The sequence below is a fragment of the Mus caroli genome, unplaced genomic scaffold (assembly GCF_978045245.1).
Source record: "Mus caroli unplaced genomic scaffold, Mus_caroli_1 scaffold_13, whole genome shotgun sequence".
NCBI lineage: Eukaryota > Metazoa > Chordata > Mammalia > Rodentia > Muridae > Mus > Mus caroli.
In genome coordinates, this window is record NW_028227268.1 from 12678618 (window position 1) to 12704155 (window position 25538).

Here is a 25538-nt window from a genome sequence, read left to right on the forward strand (position 1 = left end):
AGAGTACCCAAGTTCAATTCCCAGCACCCAAGTTGGGCAGCTCACAACTGCAAGTAACTGCAGCTCTGGGAGATCTGACACTGTCTTCTGGACTCCTTGGACACCAGCATGCATCCACAAACACACACACACACACAAATACACATAACTTAATACTAAGTAATCCTAGAAAGGAAGGAAGGAAGGGAGAGAGAGAGAGAGAGGAAGGGAGGGGGGATGGAGGGAAGGAAACAAGGAAGGAAGGAAGGAAGGAAGGAAGGAAGAGAGAGAGAGAGAGAGAGAAAGAAAGAAAGAAAGAAAGAAAGAAAGAAAGAAAGAAAGAAAGAAAGAAAGAAAGAAAGAAAGGAAAGAAAGAGAGAGAGAGAGAAAGGAAGGGAGAGGGGGGTGGAGGGAGGAAACAAGGAGGGAAGGAAAAAAGGAAGGAAGGAAGGAAGGAAGGAAGGAAGGAAGGAAGGAAGGAAGGAAGGAAGGAAGGAAACAAGCAAAATTTGGTGCCAGACTAGGTAGCACACACTTATAATTCCAGAACCCAGGAGACAAATGCAAGAAGATCGTGAGTTCAAGGACAGCCTGCTCTACACAGCGAATTACAAAGTGGAGGTAGCAGCAGGGAGGGAACTTGCTGGGGAGCACTTTGGGTCCTGTCACCTACAAGAGTAAAAATGAATTCAGCTGCCTGCCCACCATAGTCTCTTATCTCTGCTCTACGTGTCTCCTACATTGCAATGGCTCGGAGCACCCCAGCCCTGACAGACAGAAAGGTGTTGCTGTTCCTGGTGGTGGCTCACGCCCGTAATGCCACCACATGGGAGGCTGAGGCAAGACTGTCAGAAGTTCCAAGTCAGTCTTCAAAAAGAAAGCATAATCAATCAAACTAAAATAAAAAATTCAAGAGTCATGAGAAGGGCTAAAAAGACAGCTAAGGACAAATAGACCAATGGAATAGAATTGAAGACCCAGAAATGAACCCACACACCTACGGTCACTTGATCTTCGACAAGGGAGCTAAAAACATCCAGTGGAAGAAAGACAGCATTTTCAACAAATGGTGCTGGCACAACTGGTTGTTAACATGTAGAAGAATGCGAATCGATCCATTCCTATCTCCTTGTACTAAGGTCAAGTCTAAGTGGATCAAGGAACTTCACATAAAACCAGAGACACTGAAACTTATAGAGGAGAAAGTGGGGAAAAGCCTTGAAGATATGGGCACAGGGGAAAAATTCTTGAATAGAACAGCAATGGCTTGTGCTGTAAGATCGAGAATTGACAAGTGGGACCTCATGAAACTGCAAAGCTTCTGCAAGGCAAAAGACACCATCAATAAGACAAAAAAAACCACCAACAGATTGGGAAAGGATCTTCACCTATCCTAAATCAGATAAGGGACAAATATCCAATATATATAAAGAACTCAAGAAGGTGGACTCCAGAAAGTCAAATAACCCCATTAAAAAATGGGGCTCAGAACTGAACAAAGAATTCTCACCTGAGGAATACCAAATGGCAGAGAAGCACCTGAAAAAATGTTCAACATCCTTAATCATCAGGGAAATGCAAATCAAAACAACCCTGAGATTCCACCTCACACCAGTCAGAATGGCTAAGATCAAAAATTCAGGTGACAGCAGATGCTGGCGAGGATGTGGAGAAAGAGGAACACTCCTCCATTGTTGGTGGGATTGCAAGCTTGTACAACCACTCTGGAAATCAGTCTGGCGGTTCCTCAGAAAATTGGACATAGTACTACCGGAGGATCCAGCAATACCTCTCCTGGGCATATATCCAGAAGATGTCCCAACCGGTAAAAAAGGACACATGCTCCACTATGTTCATAGCAGCCCTATTTATAATAGCCAGAAGCTGGAAAGAACCCAGATGTCCCTCAACAGAGGAATGGATACAGAAATTATGGTACATTTACACAATGGAGTACTACTCAGCTATTAAAAAGAATGAATTTATGAAATTCCTAGCCAAATGGATGGACCTGGAGGGCATCATCTTGAGTGAGGTAACACAATCACAAAAGAACTCACACAATATGTATTCACTGATAAGTGGATATTAGCCCAAAACTTAGGATACCCAAGATATAAGATACAATTTGCTAAACGCATGAAACTCAAGAAGAATGAAGACCAAAGTGTGGACACTGTGCACCTTCTTAGAATTGGGAACAAAACACCCAGGGAAGGAGTTACAGAGACAAAGTTCGTAGCTGTGATGAAAGGATGGACCATTTAGAGACTGCCGTATCCAGGGATCCATCCCATAATCAGCTTCTAAACGCTGACACCATTGCATACACTAGCAAGATTTTGCTGAAAGAACCCAAATATAGCTGTCTCTTGTGAGACGATGCCGGGGCCTAGCAAACACAGGAGTGGATGCTCACAGTCAGCTATTGGATGTATCACAGGGCTCCCAATGGAGAAGCTAGAGAAAGTACCCAAGGAGCTAAAGGGATCTGCAACCCTATAGTTGATGATGAACTAACCAGTACCCCGGAGCTCTTGTCTCTAGCTGCATATGTATCGAAAGATGGTCTAGTCGGCCATCACTGGAAAGAGAGGCCCATTGGACTTGCAAACTTTATATGCCCCAATATAGGGGAATGCCAGGGCCAAAAGAATGGGAATGGGTGGGTAGGGAAGTGGGGGGCGCTATGGGGGACTTTTGGGATAGCATTGGAAATGTAATTGAGAAAAATATGTAATAAAAATATTAAAAATTAAAAAAAAAAAGACAGCTAAGAGTGAAGCATTTGCGGCACAGCTTGAGTTTAAGGCCTGGTTTAACCACAGAAGCCGACTGTGACCTCAGTCCTTGGGTGGGGGAGTGTGGCTCAGCTGCCAGCCAGTCTAGCTGAAAGAGCAAACCCCTGGCTCAGTGAGAGACCCTGCCTCAAAAGAATAAGGCGGGAAATAAATCAAGGTACCCGATCCTGACCTCTGACATCCACACACCCAAGCACGGGAGAGCCCACCTTTACAAATGTGCACCCCCACAAATGCACAATGGATCATCAAAGCCCCTTTTCTAAATGTTTACTATTTTGGTACAAGAGAGATGGCTCAGCAAATAAAAACACTGGCTGCTCTTCCAGAGGACCCAGGTTCGAGTCCCACTACTGTCACAGCACCTTACAACAATCAGTAACTCCAGTCCCAAGGCATCCAATGTCCTCTTCCGTCCTCTGAAGGCAACAGGTAGAGATGCAGTGCACGGGCATACATGCAGGCAAAATACCTACACACATTAAAATAATACATTTCCATTGTATTTTATGCATATGAGTGCTGTGTCTGAGTGTATGTCTGTGTGTGGCTTGCATACAGTGTCTGCAGAAGCCAGAAGACCTTGTCAGATGCCCTGGAACTGTTGTTGCAGACATTGTGAGCGTCTGTGTTAGTGCTCAGAATGGAACCTGGGTCCTCTGGTAGGGCAGCCAGTGCTCTTAACCACTGAGCCATCTCTCCAGACCCTCACCGAAGTAATTTTCAGGTCATAGGTGTGAAAGTCAGGCAAGATCAGGCAGCTGCCAATGCATTAATTAACTGATTTTTTTTTTCCATGATGACTCTCTTCAGCTCATTACTTTCTGTCCTTGTATTTAGACTATGTCCTTTCTGTACAAAGGTAGGATGTGTGCCTCTGTCTAGTTGCTAAGGTTATGTGCCCTTTTGAGACAAATGTGTGTGTTTATACTATGTTTCCAAACCCTTTAGCAATTTATCTTTTTTTTTTTTTTTTTTTTTTGAAGCAGGGTCTTATATAGCCCAGGCTAGTCTTCGACTGCCTATGTAGCAGGGGATAACCTTAACCTTTTGATTCTCCAGCTACCACATCAGTGCTGGGGTTATAGACATGGTGACTGTGCCCAGTTTTAGGGAGTGTTGGGGATTAAGCCCAGGGCCTGGTGTATGCTAGGCAGGTACTCTACCAAGTGAGCCATGGTCCCAGCACACAGAGTTATCGTTTTCACTCCCCAGCAGTACCTAGCTTCAGGACATTTACTTATTATATCTGGTGATCGAATGGAAAATACATCCCGAGTCTGAGTTGCAATCGGCTAAATTCAAGTCACTTACACATAGATTCTGTATTCTGTCCAAAATAAACTAAAAATCAAAATCGTCAGAATTCAGTTTCTCTCCCCCTCCCTCCCTCCCTCCCTCTGACTTGTCTGGGATGGCCTTGAACTCACTATCCAGCCAAGGACAGCCTTGAACTTCGGATCCTCCTGCCTCCATCTCTCAAGTGCCAGGGTTACAGACCAGTACTACCGTGTCCGGCATGATTCTTACTTTTAAAAGCTCCCACATTCTGGAGTCCATTGATTAGCAATCCCGTGATTAGAAGCCACTGCTTTGAAGCTTTAAACAGTCATCAAACCCAGCCCATACGAAGGCAATTCTAACACATTACAGGCTGCGCCACTCCTCGAGATACACAGAACACAGAGGATCGGGCACTGTCCCGCTCTACAGATGTGTCTCTAACACAGGTCTGCCACATCCAATAGGCGGGCCAGCCACCAAGGCACACTAAGTCCCCCTGGTGTTCATTTTTATAATGCTTCTAATCACACAAGGCTAACAGTTTGAGTTTTCATGCAAAAACAAAAAACAAAACAAACAAACAAACAAACAAAAAACCTGTGCATTAAAAGCCAGATTCAAATGACGTCAGTGCACTTGGATCCCTTCCAGGGGAATTTAGACAGCAAGTCTGGCGCCCCAGAACGTATCGCCAAGGAGCATTGAGAACGAACACAACCTGGGCCATGCGTGCGTGTCACATATATTCACCTTTCCTGCCACTCAGGAAGTCAAACATGTTAAGGACCCTAACAACTTTCCTCCTTAGGGACAAAGATGAAGTCCCTCCTCTCCCCTGACTGTTAGTCCCGTCTTTGTGGATGAACTCACCCACAGCACAGTGAGCGCACTCTGACCCCTCTTCTAAACTACACCAACCTATGCTGTCTGCAAATCCCATCAGGACTACTGTCTGTCTGTCTGTCTGCTTGTGGTTTTATTTCTCTGGGAGGTGATATTGAGACAAGGTCCATGTAGCTCAGGGTAGCCTCAAACTTGCTACAAGGCAAGGATGACCTTGAACTAATCTAATCCCCTTGCCTCTGCCTCCTAAGCGCCAGGATTACAGGCTTGTAGCCCTGACACCTGGCTCTTCTTTCTAAATATATCCAGGATCCGGCTGAATTGCCATCCCTGCTTCTCTCTCTCTGAGCCAAGCTAACGTCATCTTAACTGCATTATAACAATGATCTTCCAGCTACACCCTGACACCTCCTAAGATTCCCCCATAGCAGCCATAGGGAGCCTTTTAGAGCACACACTGTCCACAACTCTTCAAGGACGAACCCTAGATAAGCCACATGATGCTATTACTCTCTCCTCTGGTACACTGATCAATTCCCCCATCCCCACCCCTTATTTCCTTGGGTGTTTAAACCTGCACATAGGCCCGTGCACCACACACATGCAGTGCCCGAAGAGGCCAGAAGAGGGCATCAGATTCTCTGTTCCTGGAGTTACAGAGGGTTGGGAGCCGCCATGTGTCCACTGAGCCATCTCTCCCTTCAGTGTGAATATGCTATATCCTTTTAACTTGCTTGATTCCAAATTTCAGCCCTACGGAGGCATTCCTAACTGTCCTGTTAAAAAGGATATTTGGGACTGGGGGGGGGGGGGCATGGCTCAGTTGGTATAGGGCTCACCTAGCATGCAGGAAGCCCAGAGTTCAATCCCCAGTACTGCATGAAACCAGACGGGATGGTACATTCGTGTAGGGTGAAGAGTTAAGGCCATCCTTGACTACAGCAAGTTCGAGGTTTCCTGGACCACGTGAGACCCTGGCTCAACCCCCAACCCCAAATGAGTTTGCTTCTATTCTTTTACTCTGACTATACCAAAAAAAAAAAAAAAGCATTGGTTTCTTCCTCCACTTTCTCTCTCGTCCTCTAAAAAAAAAAAAAAACTAGGGAAGACTTTTCTTTTTTTGTCTCTGCTATATCCTGAAGGGGTTTGACAAGACCTAACACATAGCCCCTGGTATTAAAATATTATTAAGAGACTCAACCACGTGAATGAGTGAGGTTTATTATCTTTCACTGATTGACAAACCCCTTTGTTAAATGAGTTTTTAAAAAATGGTATCTAGGGGCTGGAGAGATGGCTCAGCAGTTAAGAGCACTGCTCACTCTTCCAGAGGTCCTGAGTTCAATCCTCAGCAACCATAAGGTGGCTCACAACCATCTGTAATGGGCTCCGATGCCCTCTTCTGGCCTGCGGGCATATGTGCAGATAGAGCACTCATAAGTAAATAAAGTGGTAGCTATTTACAATGATAGCTTGAGAATCTGGTGCTAGCATAAAGTGCTCGGTGAGCCCCTGGAGACTGAACACACTGTGCACAGAAATCACTGTTATTCCAAGATGGGGCTCCAAGTGCCCATTGTGGGCATACAGTATGGTCTGTTGGCTGATAGGGACAAGCCTTGATCAATGAGCAGAGCCCAAAGACAGAAGATGGAAAAAAAAATGAATGCCATGTAGGTCTGCAAATGGATGGCTGTGGGATTAATATCTTACCCATGCAGATTTAGTTTTAACTCAGTCTGTTTCCTATCTGTGTGTGCACCTCCACCCACCTTGGCCCCACAGCCATGAAGCCCAAACTGGCCCAGAGCTTTCTAGATAAGAGTCCCACCTATGCTTAAATCTGCTATTCTTCTGCTATAGCTTCATAAGTCCTGGAGTTTCGGGTATAGACGCATGCCTGGAGCCCAACAGATATTCACCGACACACGGAAACTGTACATAGTTATGCGGCTCAGGGTGACATTTCAGTACACACATACACTGGGTAGTGAGGTCAAATTATAGTTGGCATAGCTACCATCGCATACATTTCATGTGTTTGTGTTGACAGCCTTCTGAGCCCTTTCCACTGGCTGTTTTGCAATGCACATCTGGGCTGGGTAGGTATGTGGCTCTGCGGTAGAAAGAGGCCTGTGCTCAGTCTCCAGTACTGCATAGGAACAAATGAAATAACATCTTGGCCTGCCCCGCCCCCTCTCTCATTTTTATGGTGCCCGGATGAAACCCAAGGGTTTCACAAATGTTAGACGTGTACTCTTACCACTGAGAGATATCCACAGCACATAATTCACTTCATGTGTGTGATGTTCATTAATATATATTTGTTATGGGGGCTGGAGAAATGGCTCAGTGGTTAGGGGTGGTGACTGCTCTTCCAGAGGTCCTGAGTTCAATTCCCAGCAAACCACATGGTGGCTCACAACCATCTGTAGTGGAATCTGATGCCCTCTTCTGGCATGTCCGAAGAGAGCTACAGTGTACTCATATAAATAATAAATAAATAAAACTATATATATATATATATATATATATATATACACACACATATATATATATAAAACATACATATAGCATACACACACACACACACACACACACACACGTGTGTATATTGTACCACTGTGCATGGACACATGGATCGAAACCAGAGGTTAACCCAGGGACCGAATGCTCTACATTGGTAACAAGCTCCTCCCCCACTAGGCCATCTTGTCAGCCCAGTTTCCTTTCTAAAACGCCTCAGTTGATAGCAAGCACTTTCCTGACACCACATCCCCGCCCCCAAGCCCCGCAAAGTGAGAAGCCCACAGACTGAGTCCTCTGACTTTTTTTAACCAACCCCAGATGGCCCCTTGATTAGAAAAGAAGTTGAAAGAAAGTTTAATCTCATAAGCCCCTTTATAAACAATCTGGAAAAGCAGTGGTTTCTGGCTGTCAAGATTTTACTTCCACAGGTCGGTCACATCTGAAAGCAACACGGAACTTGACACTAGAACAACCAGAATTGGGGCTGGTTTTTGCCACTGGTTTAAATGTCATGGGTTTACTCAGCTGTTGCAGGCTTAAGTCCACATCTGCTAAGTTAGGGCATCTTCAACTTTGCCACTGTGACCCCTTTTCTTTGCTTTAGATTTGCTCTCAAAATCATATGTGTGTGTGTGTATAATGGTTTTACCATTTATTAAAGATGAAAGCAAATTTGCACACTAACAGACTGAGTATAATCATTTCTTTTCACACAAAGAATTAAATTTTGGACTGGGATGAGCTGTGGTAGAGCACTTACCGTGCATTAAGACCTGGATTTGATTCCCAGTACACACACAAACACACACACCACATGCAAACACACACATACATTCACACACACATACACACACCACATGCAAACACACACACATTCACACACACACACACACACGTACACACACACCATGAGTAGGGGATAAAATCGTGGCTGAGCATCTGATAACGCAAGACACACAGTGTCTTTAACATTTTCCACAGCTCATGGATCTGATTTTTTCAAATCTTCAGTGTTGAAAAGGCCACTCCCTTCCCATAAGCACTCAGTACAAAGTGGCAGAAGTCTATTTAGGGCCATTTGAGACATTGCCGGAAATTCTGTCCTAATCTCAAACCAAAATTCATCACACATTTTTTTTAAATGAAACTGAAGTCAGCAACTAAATGGAAACTTCTAAAAGAAAGCATTTTAGCATAATAAAATCTAAAATATACAAACTTGATACACGCTGGGGAAAGACTGTAGAAAAATATTAACTGTTTCCTACAGCTAAACCATGGTGTTTCTAATGGAGCAGAAGACTTTGTATGCAAAGACTTTACACAGGACAGTCTGGAATCGCAGCAGAGGCCTTTGGGGGAGTTTTCACTGGAGATATGTGATATAGATGTCATTATGTGTTCAGACTCGGGGGTGCAATGTGACACAGATGTGACCTGTCAGAAACACCTCAGTTCATTACACATTTGATTTTGAATTCATTTTTGGTCATTGCACTTTTACTTTTAAAGATATTCTTAAGAGTGTGAGTATTTTTGCCTGCACACATTTGTGTGTGTGCACCAAATGCATGCAGTGCCCACAGAGGACAGAAGAGGGCGCAAGATCCCCTGGAACTGGAGTTACAGATGGCTGTGGACCACCATGTAGGTCCACACGTAGGTTAGCAGCCAAGGTTCCTAACCACTGATCCACCTCTCCAGCACACCTTTCACAGTTGCTTTTATTTTTGGTTCCACGGAGAGTTTAAGACTAGACAGTCTCTACATGTGTAACCTCACAACTGGGCTTTCCCAAGCAGAAGTACATCCCAAGGAAATGGCAGGTTCAAAACGAAACAAACAAACAAACAAACAAACACCCTACCAATCAGAAGCGGGTGTAAATGCCCGTGATCCCAGCTCTGGGGATGCTCTGGCAGGAGGATTAGCATAAGTTTGAGACCAGCTTAGAGCCACATAGTGAGTTTGAGGACAGTCCAGGCTACATAGTGGGACCCTCTCTCAAACAAAAACAGGAAGGAAGGCAGGGAGAGAGGGAGGGAGAGAATTCTCACGAGTGCCCACTGCACTTTAAAGCAGAGGCCCTCCTGAGCTACATTCAGCTTGCGCATCCAGAAGACCTGCATGACATGGTCCCCAGCTCAGCATTTCTCTACTGATGCCTCGGTCTTAAGGGTCCTTCTTCCCAGGTAGACTCTAGAGCAGTATGAATCCCAAGCTATGCTGTGCAACACAGTACCGCAGTCACACGGGGCTGCCAGCTAGAGTTGAGATAGCGGGTGATATGATGTTTTTGAAGATTTGGTAAGAAAAACGAATAAAAAACGCTATTCGTACCGCGATTCCGTTTTGAGATGGCGTTTTGGTGGCACTGAACACGTAATGTTACTGAAATGAATTCCAGCAGAGGGGCTACTGGACAGTTAAAATTGCACGCGTGGCTTGTGGTACTTTCCTATTGGACAGAATTGCTCTAGATAAAAGAATACAAGCTAGATTGGGGACGAGAGGGGTGTGAACCCACGAATTTTTATGCAAAAGTTACACAACCCCCAACACGATATTTGAGGGTTTTTTGGCAAAAGAGCGTTGCAAGTTCTCTAAAGTAGAATTGATTCCACCCACGGTTCAGGTGCCATCTAGCCCGGCCTTGGTGGGAGTCGGGGTGGCCGGGGTCTCCCCGCAGTGGGGTGCGTCAGGCTGCGGTGGTTTACCTGAGTTTCCGACGCCCTGCAGGCCAAGCTGCCAATTTCGCTCTCCTCCCAGGGGCGGCCACAGGTGTCGCCAGCCACCGCCACCAGCGGAGGCGGATCCGCGCGAGGGACGGACTTGGGGCGCAGCTGGGGACAGCGACGCGCTTCCTGCCCGGGAAGGGCCCGTTCGCCGGCAATAGCAGTCCCGCGGCTGCCTGCTTGGATTTTTATCACTAGAGTTTTGGAGAGAAAACAACTAACAACCCAGGCCCTCTGTTCCTCGAGGGATTTGAGATGAGTCACAGCCCTACGTCAGAGAAATGCATGCTTTCGAAAAGCAAGCTCTTGTGATCCCAAGCTCAGGAGAGGCGCCCAGGGGGCAGAAGGATGCCAGATCAAGGCCAGTCTGAGCTACATTGGGAGAACTGGTCCTAAAGAACCAGTAGGAATGAGATAATGGGATACGTACAAACTGAACAAAAAAATCCTTGCCATTGCTTCTGTTGTGCCGTCTCTGTTAAATTTTCGTGGAGTGCGATGTCAATATTTGATCCTTCACTTGATCCATTGTGGTCTGGGTGGGGGCGTGGGGGTGGGGTGCCCCTTGAGGGGTATAACTACTGAAGTCAAAGAATAGGATTAGAGACGTAAACAAACAGTATTTCAAACTCATTTATTTCTGAGACAGTTTTGGGAAATCTTTCTCATCAAGTAGTACAGTCCATGTGCAGAGAGCAAAACCTGCTTGGATTCCTGGCCAGTGTGAAGCATACCCACGGCTGAGCGTTGAGCCGAGGCTCTCCTGCTTGCTGGGGAAACGGCTCTTTTCCACTGAGCCCGGGTTACTGTACGGGTACACATAGTCCTCAACATCTCTCTCTTCCCTCCCCCTCCATTTTTGTCTTGTGAGCTCATACTGTTGAGCAGCATGCACTTAAGAACACTGTGAGCCGGGCGTGGTGGCTCACGCCTTTAATCCCAGCACTGGGGTGGCAGAGGCAGGCGGATTTCTGAGTTCGAGGCCAGCCTGGTCTACAAAGTGAGCTCCAGGACAGCCAGAGCTATAAAGAGAAACCCTGTCTCGAAAAAACCAAAAAAACAAAAAAAACAAAAAAAAACAACAACAAAAAAAAAAACACTGTGGGAGAGCTGGCTCCCTCCTACCTTGTGGGTCCCCAGGATCACACTCAACTCTTCAGGCTTCGTGGCATTTGCCCTCACCTTCTGAGCCATCTCACCAGTCCCTAAATTCTATGGTTTTTGTTTTGTTTTGTTTTGTTTTGTTTTGTTTTGTTTTTTCGAGTCAGAGTTTCTCTGTATAGCCCTGGCTGTCCTGGAACTCACTTTGTAGACCAGGCTGGCCTTCAACTCAGAAATCCACCTGCCTCTGCCTCCTAAGTGCTGGGATTAAAGGCGTGTGCCACCATGCCCAGCTAAATTCTATGTTTTAAAGTTTATCCAAAAACAAACAAACAAACAAACAAAAAAACCCTCCAAAAGTCTATACAACCAAATTTGTTAAAGCATCATTTAATTAATTGCTTAATAAATACTTGCTACATAAATTTAGCTGCTCCATTCCATTTTCATCAAGAGTAATTTCTTCCCAAAGATTTTATTCCTGGCTCCTTGGCAGACTCCCCCCCCCACACACATTTTTTGAGACATGGTTTCTTTCTTCTTCTTTTTTTTTTTTTTAAAGATTTATTCATTTTATGTATGTGAGCACACCAGAAGAGGGCATCAGACCTCATTACAGATGGTTGTGAGCCACAGTGTGGTTGCTGGGATTTGAGCTCAGGACCCCTGGAAGAGCAGAGGGAAATCTCAACCACAGAGCCATCTCTCCAGCCTGAGACATGGCTTCTTTGTGTAGCCCTAGTTGTTCTCAAACTCAGAGATTTGCCTGTCTCTGTCTCCCGAGGGTTAAGATTAAAGGCCTGCGCCACCGCCCGGCTTCCGGCTTCAGGTGGATTTCTTATCTTGTTCAAATCATTATAATCCCCAAGGTTTTAACCTAGGCAAATCTCCCTGTCATAGGTTTATGACTAATGTTGACCCACAGGAGAATTGATTTTACTTGGTGGGAAAATTAAAGAAAATGTAGTAAGGGGGATAATTCAAGGAGGGATTACATTTCATAAACAGAATCTATGAAGCCCACCCACTTCTTTTCAACATTAGAAGGACCAGGAACGGTCTCCAACTGGTCAATGACAAGCTGCCATTTTCAAAACAGACTTAGACACTTAACCAAGAACTCGAAATGACACAGCTTCAGTTGTCACCATGCTTTTAATTACACCATGTGAATCACAACAATGACTTCATTTAGATTTCAAATAGAAAAAGAGAGCTGGAAATAGCTCAGCCTACGGTAAGGGGCTTGCCATGTAAGCACAGGCCCGCATGGGATACCCAGTACCCACGGGTGGGGGGGAGGGAAGCAGGCAGGTGGATCCCTGAGGCTCACTGGACAGCCAGCCTGACCTAACTGCTGAGGAGTGATACCTGAGGTTGCCCTTCAGCCTCTCCCCCACCTCCTCACCCTGCCCCAGCATTGAAATAAAAAAAAGAAAGAGAGAGGAAGTCTTACCTTAAGGATAAAATAGGAAAGTGGGGAGCTGGGGGGGCCAGAGTTGTTGCTCAACTGTAGAGTGCTAAGCTTGCACAAGGCCCTGGGTCAGAGTCCAGTACCACCAGGTGTGGTAGCACACACCTTCAGTCCCAGCTCTTGAGAGGCAGAGGAGGGGGTTCTCTGTGCATTCACGGCCAGCCAGGGCTACTTAAAGAGACCCTGTCTCAAAGGACAACAACAAACCAAACACAAAACAGTACTACAAATAAGGAATATGCTACCAGGTCACTTTCTGTTTTCCAAGATGCATTGACCTCACAGATGGGTTGAGCCTGAGGTTGCTAACCTGCTAACCACAGCTCACTGAGGTCCAGGCTGACAGACCACACAGGTGCTCTTGGCATCCTGACAGGTAAGTAATCCCTTATTCAAGCATGTCACAGTACAATGAAGTAGACAAAACATCGCAAGAACAAACGTCAGTTCCACCTAGCCCTATAGAATGAGTGCAACCCACACAGACATAAGCACCATTAGAGTAAAGGCCTCAGACACAGCCATCAGTTACAGCTGAGAAAGGCGCTCTAACACCCGCTCCCCCCCCCGCCCTCCCCTCCCCCACACCCCCACCTCCCCTATCCCCCCACCTCCCCAGCTGCTGTGGGAAAGGACCACTGCTGTTCTCACTGCTGAGAACTGATAGAAGCCATCGCTTCCTGCAGGGACAGGCTCAGAAATAGCCAGGAAAGAGTGAAGGGCACCCACGGGTCAGAAGGATGGCAGCCTGTGCAAGGCCAAAGCCCTGGTGACTTGGCTGTACCTCACAAGGGGCAGCATCTCTTCTCAAAGCAGAAGCAACGTGGAAAAGTGCTGACTCATTCCTAGGGCCACACAGAATGACTTTCAAAGTATTTATTTGTTTGCGGTCTAGCTTCACCTAATCCTATCTGAAGGGCAGAGGTGATGGAGTTCCTGCCACAGACCCGCTGTGATGCGGAAAGAAAGGCAGAGGGGGTTTTGCTGTTCTTAGTAAACCTTGTTCCTGTCCCAGGGTTCAGACAAGTTCTAGTCTGTCACCTGGCCTCAGCAGACAGTTTATCCCGATGAAGAACTCTACCCACGAACACCTAGTGTGCCAGTATTTATTTCTGTTACTCCAGTCTCAAAGTCCTTATTTCTCAAGGAGAGCGATGCATCTGATTAGCCACTCTCTCCAATCCTTGAAGGCTTCCACAGGTTTCGGCAAATGCGCATGCGCAGAACTACTTTTCGGAGTTTCTCCTGATTCGTTGCAAGATTCATCATCAATCCATTTCACCAGTGCCTTGAAAAACATACACACTGCATTTTAACAAGTAACAGGGCAACACGGAGAAACCTCGTCTCAAAAGACAAAAAGCAAAACAAAGCAAAAAAAGCAAGAAACAGTGAAACAACCTGAGACTCCATAACTGCACCCGACTCGGGTTTTCTACGCCTGTGCTTTGTGTCCAGTGGAGTGCGTTATGAGTTCAAGACACAAGTGACACCCAGCTCAGACCATAGAGAACACATGGCAAACGATGGTCAGAGAGTGAGTTCCTCACGTCTATAATCTTAACACTCAAGAAAGGACTGCTACAAGTTCACAGTTACCACAATGAATTCCAGTCTGTCCTGGGCTACAGCGTGAAACCCCACCCTACCTCAAAAAAAAAAAAAAAAAAAAAGGAAAATAAACTATACTAATTCTAACACTATTTTAGAATGACAAAATAATCATAATTTCTTTTCTCAATGTGCTTAATATCCCCAAAGGCATTATTCTGGCATATATCCTGCTGTGCTGTTAGCGTATGTGCACATAGACATAACTATGTCCTAAAATAAGGGTAGACATATATATGTAAGGACACGGATGGAGAGATTCAAGTGCTGTCCTGCATGAGCATGCAGACCACAAGTAACCACAGGGATGCGTGTTAATTGTGCATAAGGATACCAGGAGTCCCCTCTCTTCCTTCTTAAAGACATCACTCTTTTCTAACAGACTGTGTGTCTGTCTTGGATTTAGAAAATTACAGCCACATAGTTATCTGCTTACACAAATGAACTCCACCACATAAATCAGTATGCATTCTGCTCTGGAGAGTCAGCCCCTTTTGACCTAACTGGACAAGAGACAGAGAGATTTCCTTTACTGAACTGTAAGACAGTCATTATTCAGGACGGAGAGATGGTTCAGTGGTTAGAAAACTCACTGCTCCATCAGAGGATCTGAGTTTGGGTCCAGCGCCCAAATCAGGTGGTTCACAAATGCTTGTAACTCCAAGGGATCAGACAAACCCCACTGCCTCACCCCCAAATTGAAGTTTCTTTTTTGTTTCTTTTGAAATGGTCTCAACCTATAGCCCAGGCTGGCCTAGAACTCATGCAACCCAAGCTGGCGTCACATGAAGGGTAATCCTCCTTGCTCAGAGTCCAGGGGAGAGCTGACTTACTTGGATTATTTACACTGCTGGGGGGGGGGGGGGGAGGGGCGTGCCATAGCACAAGTGCAGAGGTCAGACAACAACTTGCAGAAGTCAATCTCCTCCTTCCATCAAGGGCTCAAGGATGTGACTCCCATCTTCATACTGTAGGCACGTCGGGGGTTGGGGACCAGGCACCTTTAACTGAGGGAGCTGTCTCTTCCACTCTGACTGAGGGTCTTTAAGGGGCTCTCTGCATGGTTTTCTTACATAGTAAGTGTGTTTGGTGTGTCCATGTGTAGCCCCGAGGTTGACTCAGGTGTTTGTTTTCTTCATACACTGAAGCAGCGTTTCTCTCCATGAACCCAAAGCTTGCAGCGTGCAAGTCTAGCCAGCCAGTCTGCTCTGGGAGTCTGTTTCCACATCCCATGCACCAGGATTACAGAGGGGCACTTAGGCGGCTCCTAGGGACCCCCACGTTGGTCCTTATGCTTTTGTGGCAAGTCAGCAAAGGATCTACCCACTGAACCATCTTGCCTGCCCTCTTTATACTTTTCTAAAACCACAGTTTCCTACTGATCTTTACCTAATTCCTCTGATAAATCACAGCTCTAATAGGACTCAGCCCTCCTCTGCTCCTCGCATCTCCGTGCCCTGTCCCACTCACTCTGTATCTCTCCACAATGTTGAAGCCAATGGCACTCTGCAGCTTCCGTAAGCAGATGGGGCAGACATTCAGAGGACGCCGGTCAGATTCCTCCAAGTGATTGGAGCCTTGCATTAAACACGCAAGCCACTGGCAGTGTCGCAGTCCAAGTATGTGTCCAATCTCATGGGTTAAAGTCTGCAAGACATTCATGTCACTGCTCATCACCACCATCACCCAACGCCTGCCCCGACCACGCACACTTAGTAATGGTCACTTCCTTACTTTCACTGGACTGGGGCTTCCCCTTTGGTGCAGCTGATATGTTGGCTGGCGGATTCCATATGTGGGAACCCTCACAAGTGGGTTCTACCCACTAGGTGACAGAATAATGACTGTATTTGTGACTGTCCAAATGTGGTGGCATGTGACTGTCATCCCTTTACTCAGGAGGCTGAGACAGGAGGATAGTAAGTTTCCTTTAGGCCACTAGGGTCCTAACAGTTAAGATTCTGGGCCCCTACATGCCCAGAGACAAATTCCGTAGCTCTTGGAGAAGCGATTTGATTTGCACGCTAGTGAGCACACAGGGGGCCCTGTAAACATACTCTCAACACACACTTCTAGGAGGGGCAACTGGAAAGTACCTACAACCAAGCCTGGGGAAAGTAAAACATCTATCTACTAAAGAAAAGGAAAAAGGAAGATTTTCTACATTTACCTTACAGGATCGCAACAGCAAAACACTAGTGATTTCAGGGATGTAATAGTTATCAAAAATGGAGTAGTCAGTGGGAGACGTTAGCTGCAGAGTCGTCACACTGCCTTCGTATTTCGAGGTGTAGAAGTCCTTGCCGTACCTGGCAAAGCTGAATATGCCCACACCTACGAAGAGAGCAGAGGCAATCGGCAGGTAAGACACAGGAAGGAAAGACCAAGAAAGTCTGCTCAGACATCTGGCCAGGCAGAGCACATCTGGCCAGGCAGTGCACATCTGGATTGTTTCCACACCCAAGATTTGCTGACACAAAGAACTTTTGTTGTTGTTGTGTTTTGTTTTTTGTTTTTTGGGGTTTTTTTTTTTTTTTTTGGTTTTTCGAGACAGGGTTTCTCTGTATAGCCCTAGCTGTCCTGGAACTCACTTTGTAGACCAGGCTGGCTTCGAACTCAGAAATCTGCCTGCCTCTGCCTCCCAAGTGCTGGGATTAAAGGCATTCACCACCACGCCAGGCCACAAAGAACTTTTGTCCCAGACTTCTCTCTCAAGATCTTTACCTGCCAACTCATTTTCCCTGCCCTAGACAATTCACTGCAGGCAGAGGGGCTCACCAGGTCCAGGCTCCTCCCAGAGGACCCGCTGGAGGAGAAAGAGACATTTTCTTCACTGCTGTGGCCACAGGTAAGCTTGGGCTCCTTTAATAACCCCTCATTCCTACTCCTATACATAAACGTACTTAGATCTCTGATTTCCACCACACACACATTAACATACACTCACTCACACACATATACACTCACACACATACACACTCACACACACACACTTACACATTCACTCACATGCTCACACACACTCATGCACGCTCACACACACTTTTACACCCTCACACACACACTCACATGGTGGAGGGAGTAGAAGGGAGATATCTGAGAAGAGGCAAGGAATGAATAGAAGTGGGAGGGACACTCGAGAGAGGAACAGGGATGTGGAGGTGAGTATGACCTAAGTACATTAAACACATGTGTAAACAAGTCACAAAGAATCCCACCAGTACATTTAATTAAGACATGCTAATAAACACACACACACACACACACACACCAGAGGATGGTTGAATTCTACAGAAACTAGGAGTTTCACAGAGTTTCTCCTCAAAAACAAAACCAAAAGAACCCAAACTTCACTCAGATAGTCCAAGTCAAGTACTGCAAAAGAGCCGAGATAAAACAGCCATGGTTTGCCATCTGGAGCACGAGGGCAGAGCTCTGCCTCACCCAGTGCTGAGTTTCTGGCTTTTCCTACAGCAGTGCCCGCTGTCCCTCTTGCTCTCTGTCTGTAGGGAGAAGAGCCTCTTCCCTCCCCTATTTCCTTTCTAAAAGTGCAGGAGGTGGGTAACAGGTGACCAGAATCAAACACCCTTGCGGCTCATTTCCTGTGTGAGACCACAGAGGTGTACGAGGTCTTTCAATTGTTACTGTTAATGACTCTGTGTGTGTGTGTGTGTGTGTGTGTGTGTGTGTGTGTCTGTTAGTAGGGTTCAAGGCCAGAGACTCAAGCACACAAAGCAGTGTTCCCTCCGAATAGATGTTTTTGTGAGCCAGGGAGTGAGGCCAGGGCCCTAAGCACACTGAGCAAGTCTCCTACCACTGAGCTCACGAGATTTGTATTAAGTGCATAAACTCATAGTAATTTTGTGCGATTTAACTTTATCGCCTTCCGGGGCTGCAGGCTGATGTTTGAAATTGAGGGAAAGAGAATTCTAAGAGAAAAAGGAAAATCTAATCATGGATCGCAAGCGACCTGCTTTGATCCGACCTCAGTAAGCTACTTCACGTGACCCCTTCAGCCAGAAGATTTTAAATGTTTCTCTGTTTAAAAAGTCTCCATTCTTGAAGAAAACCAGACTACTTGTGGTAAAATACACTCACTTCATGTCAGATCAACTGCTACCCTGGCCCACCTTGTTTTATGTCATGTAGTATTTTTAAGACTTATCCACCCCCTGGGGAAAAAAATTAAAATAGAAACAGTTTAAAAAGAAAATAGAAACGGTTTGAGTAATGTTTCCTGACCCACTCCCCTCAAAATGCATATAAAAAAATTCCCTAGCTGTCTTTAGTCAGTGAATAAATTGTTTTGCATTTATTATTAATGTTTTCATTTCTATCGTGATAATAAAAGGGGACATCCAATAAAAACACACAGCAAGATAGTAACCAAGACTTCAAAAGGGGCATGCTGGGAGGATCCAGTGTATGATGAAGGCCATGGAGAGATGGGGCACTGCGGATGAAGTCATGAAAGAAGAGCCAGGCCCGTCCACCTCTAACACAAGCATCTCTCAGGAGAAGCCCCTGCCCCAAAGCCTCAGCCTGGCACACATCCAGGTGGCCCATCAGCTCTCTCCAGCTCTTACCCACTTCCCTTTGGTAACTGGTCTTTTCCCTTCCAGTCTGCCTTAGATCGTGTGTGTGTGTGTGTGTGTGTGTGTGTGTGTGTGTGTGTGTGTGTGTGAAGTTAGAGGAGAGTAAAAATTAGGGGAAAGAGAACAAAGTAGAGAAATGGAGGAAAATACAAAGAAAAGGAAAAGAAGAAACTGACTCACTTCCAGCCCCTCTAATACTGCAAGGCAGTTGCTAACGAGTTACAATTTATTGTGTCCCCAGTGGAGGTTTAGGTTGCTTTTCTTTCCTTTATTCTCATCTTTTTTTTTTTTCTTTTTTTCTTTCTGATGGGTAATGATGTTATATAGCTCAGGCTAGCCTCAAACTTCTGATCTTCCTTCTCTGCTTTCCCAGTGCAGAAATCACAGGCATGTGCCCCAATGCCAGCAAAAACTTCGGTTTCTTTCCGTTTCTGTTAATGTTTGGTTGGGATGTTTGGGACAAGGTATTTGTAGCCCAGACAGACCTTAAAGTCACTAGGTAGCTGAGGCTACCCTTGAACTCATCACCCTCTTACCTCCACCTCCCACATGCTCCAATCCCAGGGCCAGGTTACCACATGTAGCCCAAAGATGGTTTTCTAAGCAAGCACTCTACCACATAGTTACATCCCAAATCTTAAGGAAAAAAAATTTTTTTAAAAAGCCATGTATAGGTTGAAAAAGAAAGTATGTACTTACATATTGGGAGATGGCGACTCCATCTGTGCTACGCTGAAAGTGTAGAGTCAACAGCAAGGACTAGGGATGCATGTAACTCAGTAGTAGAGCCTTTGCCTTAAACCACTCGGGCACTTCACACACATGCACACACACACAAAATCACACTCACACACATGCACACACAATCACACAAACACACACATAAAATCACACTCACACACACAAAATCACACTCACACACACAAAATCACACTCACACACATACATGCACGCACACACACACACACCCCACTCAGAATTATCAAGAGTTTTACATATGTTAATGATAGCTCAAACCTTAAACTGTTTAATTATCTTGCTAATACATAATTTATACTCCCCGGCTGGACTGCCAGGAGCCTGTAATGGTCCCCGGCATCTCAAGCACTGTGTATGGACAGGTACTGTTCTGCACACTACCTCCAAAGGACTCTGAGCTAAGTAGTACTCCTTCAAGGTCAGGTAGGGAGTATGTGGCCTCCTGAAGAGGAACCCTAGTGTGCGTCTGTCTGTCTTTCAGAGCTCACTTCCCACTGCAGCATGCGTGGCAGGCACCTACAGAAAACACCAGCTCTAATGATTGAAAATATTATTGGCTGGATTTATTTTTCCTGCCCTTTGAGTATCTTCCAACCCCCTCAAGATGAATGACATCCAAACAGTAGCAAAAGGGATACCACTTGACAAGGAGGCCTGTCCAAAGACGAAGTTCCACGAGTCCCGAGGGTAGAGATCAATCATTGTGATCCCCACGATGCAGAAGGCATCTTCCGGTTTATTCTTCTTTAAGAATGCCAGGATATGTCCTATTTCAAAAGAAATGCGTGGGTAAGCTAAGCTACATACAGATGTCCCTTCCGCTGCCTCACCGTTGCAAAGGCTCCTCACTTGCCTGTGTGGATTTGCAGGTTTTGTGTGTGCTCATTCACTCTAAAGGAACACTTGGTTTCAGAGACCGAAACAGGTTCTAAGAACTTCACCTTCAAACCGTAGAAAAATGCTTCACAGTAGCCCTTGAGCCATTTAATATATTCTTCACTGATGACTCTGGTGTTGCCTAGAGAGCCTATGGTATGGGGGAGAGGGAGGAAATGAAGGCAGGCTTTAAAATGACAGAAACATTCTACCCCTTACTCCATAAGCTGTCTGGCATTAGAAACAGAATTCACTGCAAAATCTAAACACATCTTAACCAGTCATTGATGACAACATGAAGTCAAAAGTAACAATTTCACTGCTAAGTGAAATTTCGTAGCTAAGTCAATTTGGCTACAAAATTCCTACATTGAAGAGACTGTCAACAGGATCATACACAGGGCCAACGAGATGGCTCAGCAGGGAAAGGAGCTTGCAGTGTAAACCTGACAATCTCACCGGAAGCAGAGAATCAACTCTACAAAAGCTGCCCTTCGTTACACGCTTATTTAGTACACACGTGTCCCCTCCCACACCATATACACAATAATAATGCTTTAAATTATCACATATAATACCTAACATACTTAGGGCCCCGGGTTCAATTCCCAACCACAACAACAACAAGGGAAGCCATTAAAAATTGCTTGCTTGAATTAGGTCACCAGCCCCAGTGACAGTGACAGCTCTACAGAAAGCCAATCGGAAACTCTCACATTCCCAGCACATACCAATGGACTGAATGTAGATGATGTGTTTTTTTGGACAGGGTGCATTTCTGTAGCGGTCAGAGAAAAACTGCTCAAAGTCTTGGGGAGCCTCGGGGTGGGAGGAGATCCAGTCGGACTGGGAGTGCACAGTAATTGGTTCAAACAGGTTACTGCGTGGCTGGAAGGCTTCATTCATTAGCCGTTGTTCCCCAGCATCTAGCTTCTCATACTGTGACACAAGCACGGGGTTCTTTGAGAGGAGAGCTGTTTTCAGTGTGTGCTCTGAGTGCCGTAGTACCTGCATCTGCCGAGAAAGAAGGGAAAAAGAAAAGGAGAAAAAAAAAAAAAAAACGGAAAACAGATATAAATGCCATCCATCTATAAGTACCTGTCCCTCAAACCCATTTCTAGTTTCTCTCAAGAATAAATGACCAGTTGCTAATGTCTTCAAATGCCACACGTAAGAATGGTTTCCCAGAGTCGGACAGTGGTGGCGCACGCCTTTAATCCCAGCACTCGGGAGGCAGAGGCAGGCGGATTTCTGAGTCCGAGGCTAGGCTGGTCTACAAAGTGAGTTCCAGGACAGCCAGGGCTACACAGAGAAACCCTGTCTTGAAAAAAAAAAAACCAAAATAAATAAATACATAAAAAAGAATGTTTTCTCCACGTCCAATCAGTTTATTGGGGGAAACTAACGAAAGAATTAAAAGGAAAACCATTCATTCAGACCATTCTTGTATCTCCCACTGAACCTGCTGTTCCTATCCTAATAACTATTGTCAAGTTGGGCATAGTGCTGACACCTGTAAGCCGGTACTCAGGAGACAGAGGCAGGAGATTGAAAGTTGACACTCAGCCTGAATTATGTAGCAACATTGTCTCAAAACCAGTAACTAACAGCTCTTTTTTGGGGGGGTTTTCAAGACAGAGTTTCTCTATACAGCTCTGGCTGTCCTGGAGCTCACTCTGTAGACCAGGCTGGTCTTGAACTCAGAAATCCGCCTGCCTCTGCCTCCCAAGGGCTGGGATAAAGGCCTGTGCTGCCACTGCCTGGTTAGCAGTGACTCTTAAATCCTACTGATGCCCAACATCCTCTGTCATTTGAAAACAATCATAATATTTTGAGCTGACTCACTTTGGCCACAGGATCAACGCATCCCTTCCAGTGTCACTCAAAGATATTCAATCAAGAAAAGAGCAATGGTTCTGTTATTTAACTGCAGGTTGGCAAGATCCATCTCAGCCCCTTACGTTTACCTTGTCAGCCATAAGACACTGGGGTAGATCTAAGATGACCAATGAGACGCCAGACTCATGGTGACGGGACTTTCCCCATTCCTATCAAGTCCCTACATGGCGTGTTCATCCTTCATACCAAGCAGACGCTTTTTGAGTGAGAAAAGAAAAAAAGATGAATGTTTCTGTCCATCTAGTTTGTGTTTTCTAATTGAGGGCCTTTTCCATTTTTGGTTGGTTGGCTGGTTTTTTGTTCTGCTTTGTTTTGGGGGTTTGGGGGTGGGACAGGGTTTCTCTCTATTTCTCAGTTTATTAACGACTGATTTTGAAATCTAAGCTAACTGCTGTGCTCAGTGAACTTCTTAATTCTGGAGCTCAAGAGGGTGACACTGACTAGAAAGGATCCTAGAGACTACGCTGAGTGTAGCTCATCTCGGTACTGCACATCTGAGCTGAGATTTTAGTATTACAGGATGAAATTTAAAAAGAAAAAAAAATAAATCACCATGGCCCCGTTCAGTCTACCTACCTTTATAAAGGAGAAATCTCCAGCTGCTGTTTTTCCGTTTATGTTTTTCTAAGGACAATGCATGTCTGGCAAAGGGGTGTGGCCTTCACCCTAATAAAAGAGACAGAGTGGAAAGTCAGAAGGCCTCCATACCCTAGTCCAACGTGGATGGTGTCGCTGAAGAAGTGTACAGGGAGCCATCCTACAGTCACTGCAGGGACCGGGGGCCTAGGATGCTTCGGTTCTATAACCGGAACATCTCCCGCCAAGTAGGTCTCGCCAGACGCGCTAGCTGGTTGCCCATAGCAACTTGCACGGCCCGTGCAGACGCCACCCAGTCTCTGCTTGAGTCAAAAGTGGGGGGGCCTCCCCGGAACTCAGAGTTCGCGTCTTCTACCCGGGGAGCAACCGGAAAGGCCCGCGTTGTTCCCAAGAGACATCCTGCCCCCGAGGTCCCCTCTGCTTCCGCCGCAGCCATCCCTCCCACATCCGCTCCTCCCCAACGATCAACACCTTCCTCCTCCTCCCCTGCCCGGCCCTGACGGTTCCTCATACCACCCTCACCCGGACAGGCCTCTAGGCCGCCCTCAAGCTGCCACGGTGGTCCTAGCACGCATGCGTCCCGCGCGGACGCACCTCACCCTTTCACGCATGCCCCGCCCACACAGCCCACTAGCAAGACTCGTCTTCCCGCCCCTCAATCGTCGCCCCGCCTCCTATCTGTGCTCTTCCCTCCTAAGGCTGCTCCTCCAAACACTGAGCCCGCCCCACTCCTCCAGAAAGGACCCGCCCATGTGCTGTAACCCCGCCCCGAAGGCGTGACCTCTGTCCATTTCACAACACTCCCGCTGTGTGTGGTTGACTAACGTAGTAAGGGGGCGATGTAGTGTCCGGACAGTCCCCAGTCGTCGCTGTTTCGCGTCGGCCCTCACGGGGGCGCCGCGACCCGCTCCTCGCGGGCGGTGCAGGGTCACGGAACCACCTGCCGTGGGCTGAGCCTGAGTAATTTAACCACTGAGTCCAAATAAGTCAGCCGTGTCCGCGGCTTGACACATCACCCGCTTGGACTTTCCCTTCTTAGTCGGTTTGCCCGACTGTCGCGGCCTCACCTGCTGTCAGGAAGCAGGGCTGCACCCTAGGGCGTGGGGCAGAGGGTTGCCTTTGGTACTTGGGGAACTAAGAGCTTAGAGCTCGGACCCCCAGGAGCCTGCGGCTCTGGAAGGGGAAACCCCAGGGCCAGATCTCCTCTGATCCCCGCCCCCAGCATATACCTATTCAATCCTTTTGCATCTCTGGGCGCTTCAGGCCCCAGGAAGGTCAAACCAGGGGACGATGCCATTATTTTATTAACATCCTCTCATCCTTGGAAGTTAAGGGCCTCATACCCCACATGTCTGTACCCTTCCTCCTACCCACCCCCCAAGCTTTTTGCTCTCTTCTCGCCTTGTGCACACTGCTCTAATTATCCTTGCCCAGCTATTATAACAAGGCTCATATATGTTGTCCTTACTGCCCTTACCAAGTTGACAAAAGTCGTTTATTTGGGGAGGGTCTCCTGTCAAGGCTGGCCTTGAACTCACTATGTAGCAGAGGATGTTCCTGTGTCTGACTTCTGAGCACTGTATATACACACAGACACACAGATACACATACATATATATTCTTTCAAATTTTCATACGTATATAATGTACTTCGGTTATATTTCCCCAGGATCCCCTCTGGTCCTCTTTCTCCTCTCATGAGATCACTCCCCAACAACCTGATCATTTTTTTCTCTTGGGACATTTAATCAGCTGTAGACATGATGCCCCTTTAGTCTAAATACTCCAGAGCATGCTTCTAAACAAGCAATTTTTTCTAAGTAGTCACAGGACACCTACACTAGGAATTCCTACCAATCACTCTGGTAGCAGTCTAACACCACAAGGTTCCTGCTTTCCATTTTTCTGTGTGTACTCCCTTCCATGCTAATGAAAAGTCTGTCTCCCACTATTCATAATTTACTTCTGCATTTAACTGCTCTGTGGTACAATATGCACTGAGGGTAATTTCAGAATAACTAATCCATATCATTGCAGACAAATAGTCCTGCCAATAATCAGAAATTATTCATGGTCCCGTATAGCCAGAGGATGCATAGTATACTTTGCAGTTTACAATCATCTAGGTGAATTCTTCCCTACTCAGTCCAGCACCACATCTGACCTGAAACTTAGTATATATAGCCTAGACTGGCCACAGATTCACAACTATCTCCCGCCTCAGCCTCTGGGGTGGTAGGATCACAAGTATGCATAATCACACCCATTGTTAAATGTGTCACTCCTCTTTCTTTCTTTCTTTCTTTCTTTCTTTCTTTCTTTCTTTCTTTCTTTAATCGCATAACATGGCAGATGCGTGGTGCATACTTTTAAACCCAGCACCGTGGGAGGCAGAGTCAGTTAGAGATAGACTTTATAATCTCCTTTGAAACACACCTCCCTGCATACCTGTAAG

General features: G+C 46.2%; 2 protein-coding genes across 6 annotated transcripts in view; both read right to left on the reverse strand.

Moving 5' to 3' along the window:
* The window catches only part of Arsg (arylsulfatase G), a 132182-nt gene extending 121852 nt beyond the window's left edge, over nucleotides 1-10330 (reverse strand). Inside the window, exon 1 of the mRNA XM_021176936.3 lies at nucleotides 10154-10330. The gene's annotated coding sequence lies outside the window, so the exon portion shown is untranslated. The remainder of the gene's footprint in view (nucleotides 1-10153) is intronic.
* Nucleotides 10331-13607: 3277 nt separating this feature from the next.
* On the reverse strand, nucleotides 13608-23699 carry Amz2 (archaelysin family metallopeptidase 2). Of its 5 annotated transcripts, none has more exons than XM_085829451.1 (9): nucleotides 23606-23699; nucleotides 23063-23152; nucleotides 22555-22682; nucleotides 21319-21601; nucleotides 20565-20738; nucleotides 20350-20478; nucleotides 16528-16691; nucleotides 15828-16004; nucleotides 13608-14034 (listed from the first exon to the last, which is right to left on the reverse strand). In XM_085829451.1, the coding sequence occupies exons 3-9, from the start codon at nucleotides 22564-22566 to the stop codon at nucleotides 13882-13884; spliced, it is 1092 nt and encodes a 363-aa protein (XP_085685577.1). In that variant the 5' UTR covers nucleotides 22567-22682; nucleotides 23063-23152; nucleotides 23606-23699; the 3' UTR covers nucleotides 13608-13881. The 5 variants fall into 5 exon arrangements, with proteins under 5 accessions (XP_085685577.1, XP_085685578.1, XP_021032248.1 ...); XM_085829452.1 differs by having other exon boundaries at nucleotides 23678-23694; XM_021176589.3 differs by lacking the exon at nucleotides 22555-22682.
* Nucleotides 23700-25538: the final 1839 nt, after the last annotated feature.

Excerpts from the sequence above, each read along its gene's own strand:
- Amz2 (XM_021176588.3), bottom strand. The coding sequence starts at position 23,242 with ATGGCTCCCTGTACACTTCTTCAGCGACACCATCCACGTTGGACTAGG. Across the intron at positions 20,739-21,318 it reads CATCTACATTCAGTCCATTG|GCTCTCTAGGCAACACCAGA; the intron begins GTATGTGCTGGG and ends CCCATACCATAG. Across the intron at positions 14,035-15,827 it reads ACATTGTGGAGAGATACAGA|GCACTGGTGAAATGGATTGA; the intron begins GTGAGTGGGACA and ends ATGTTTTTCAAG.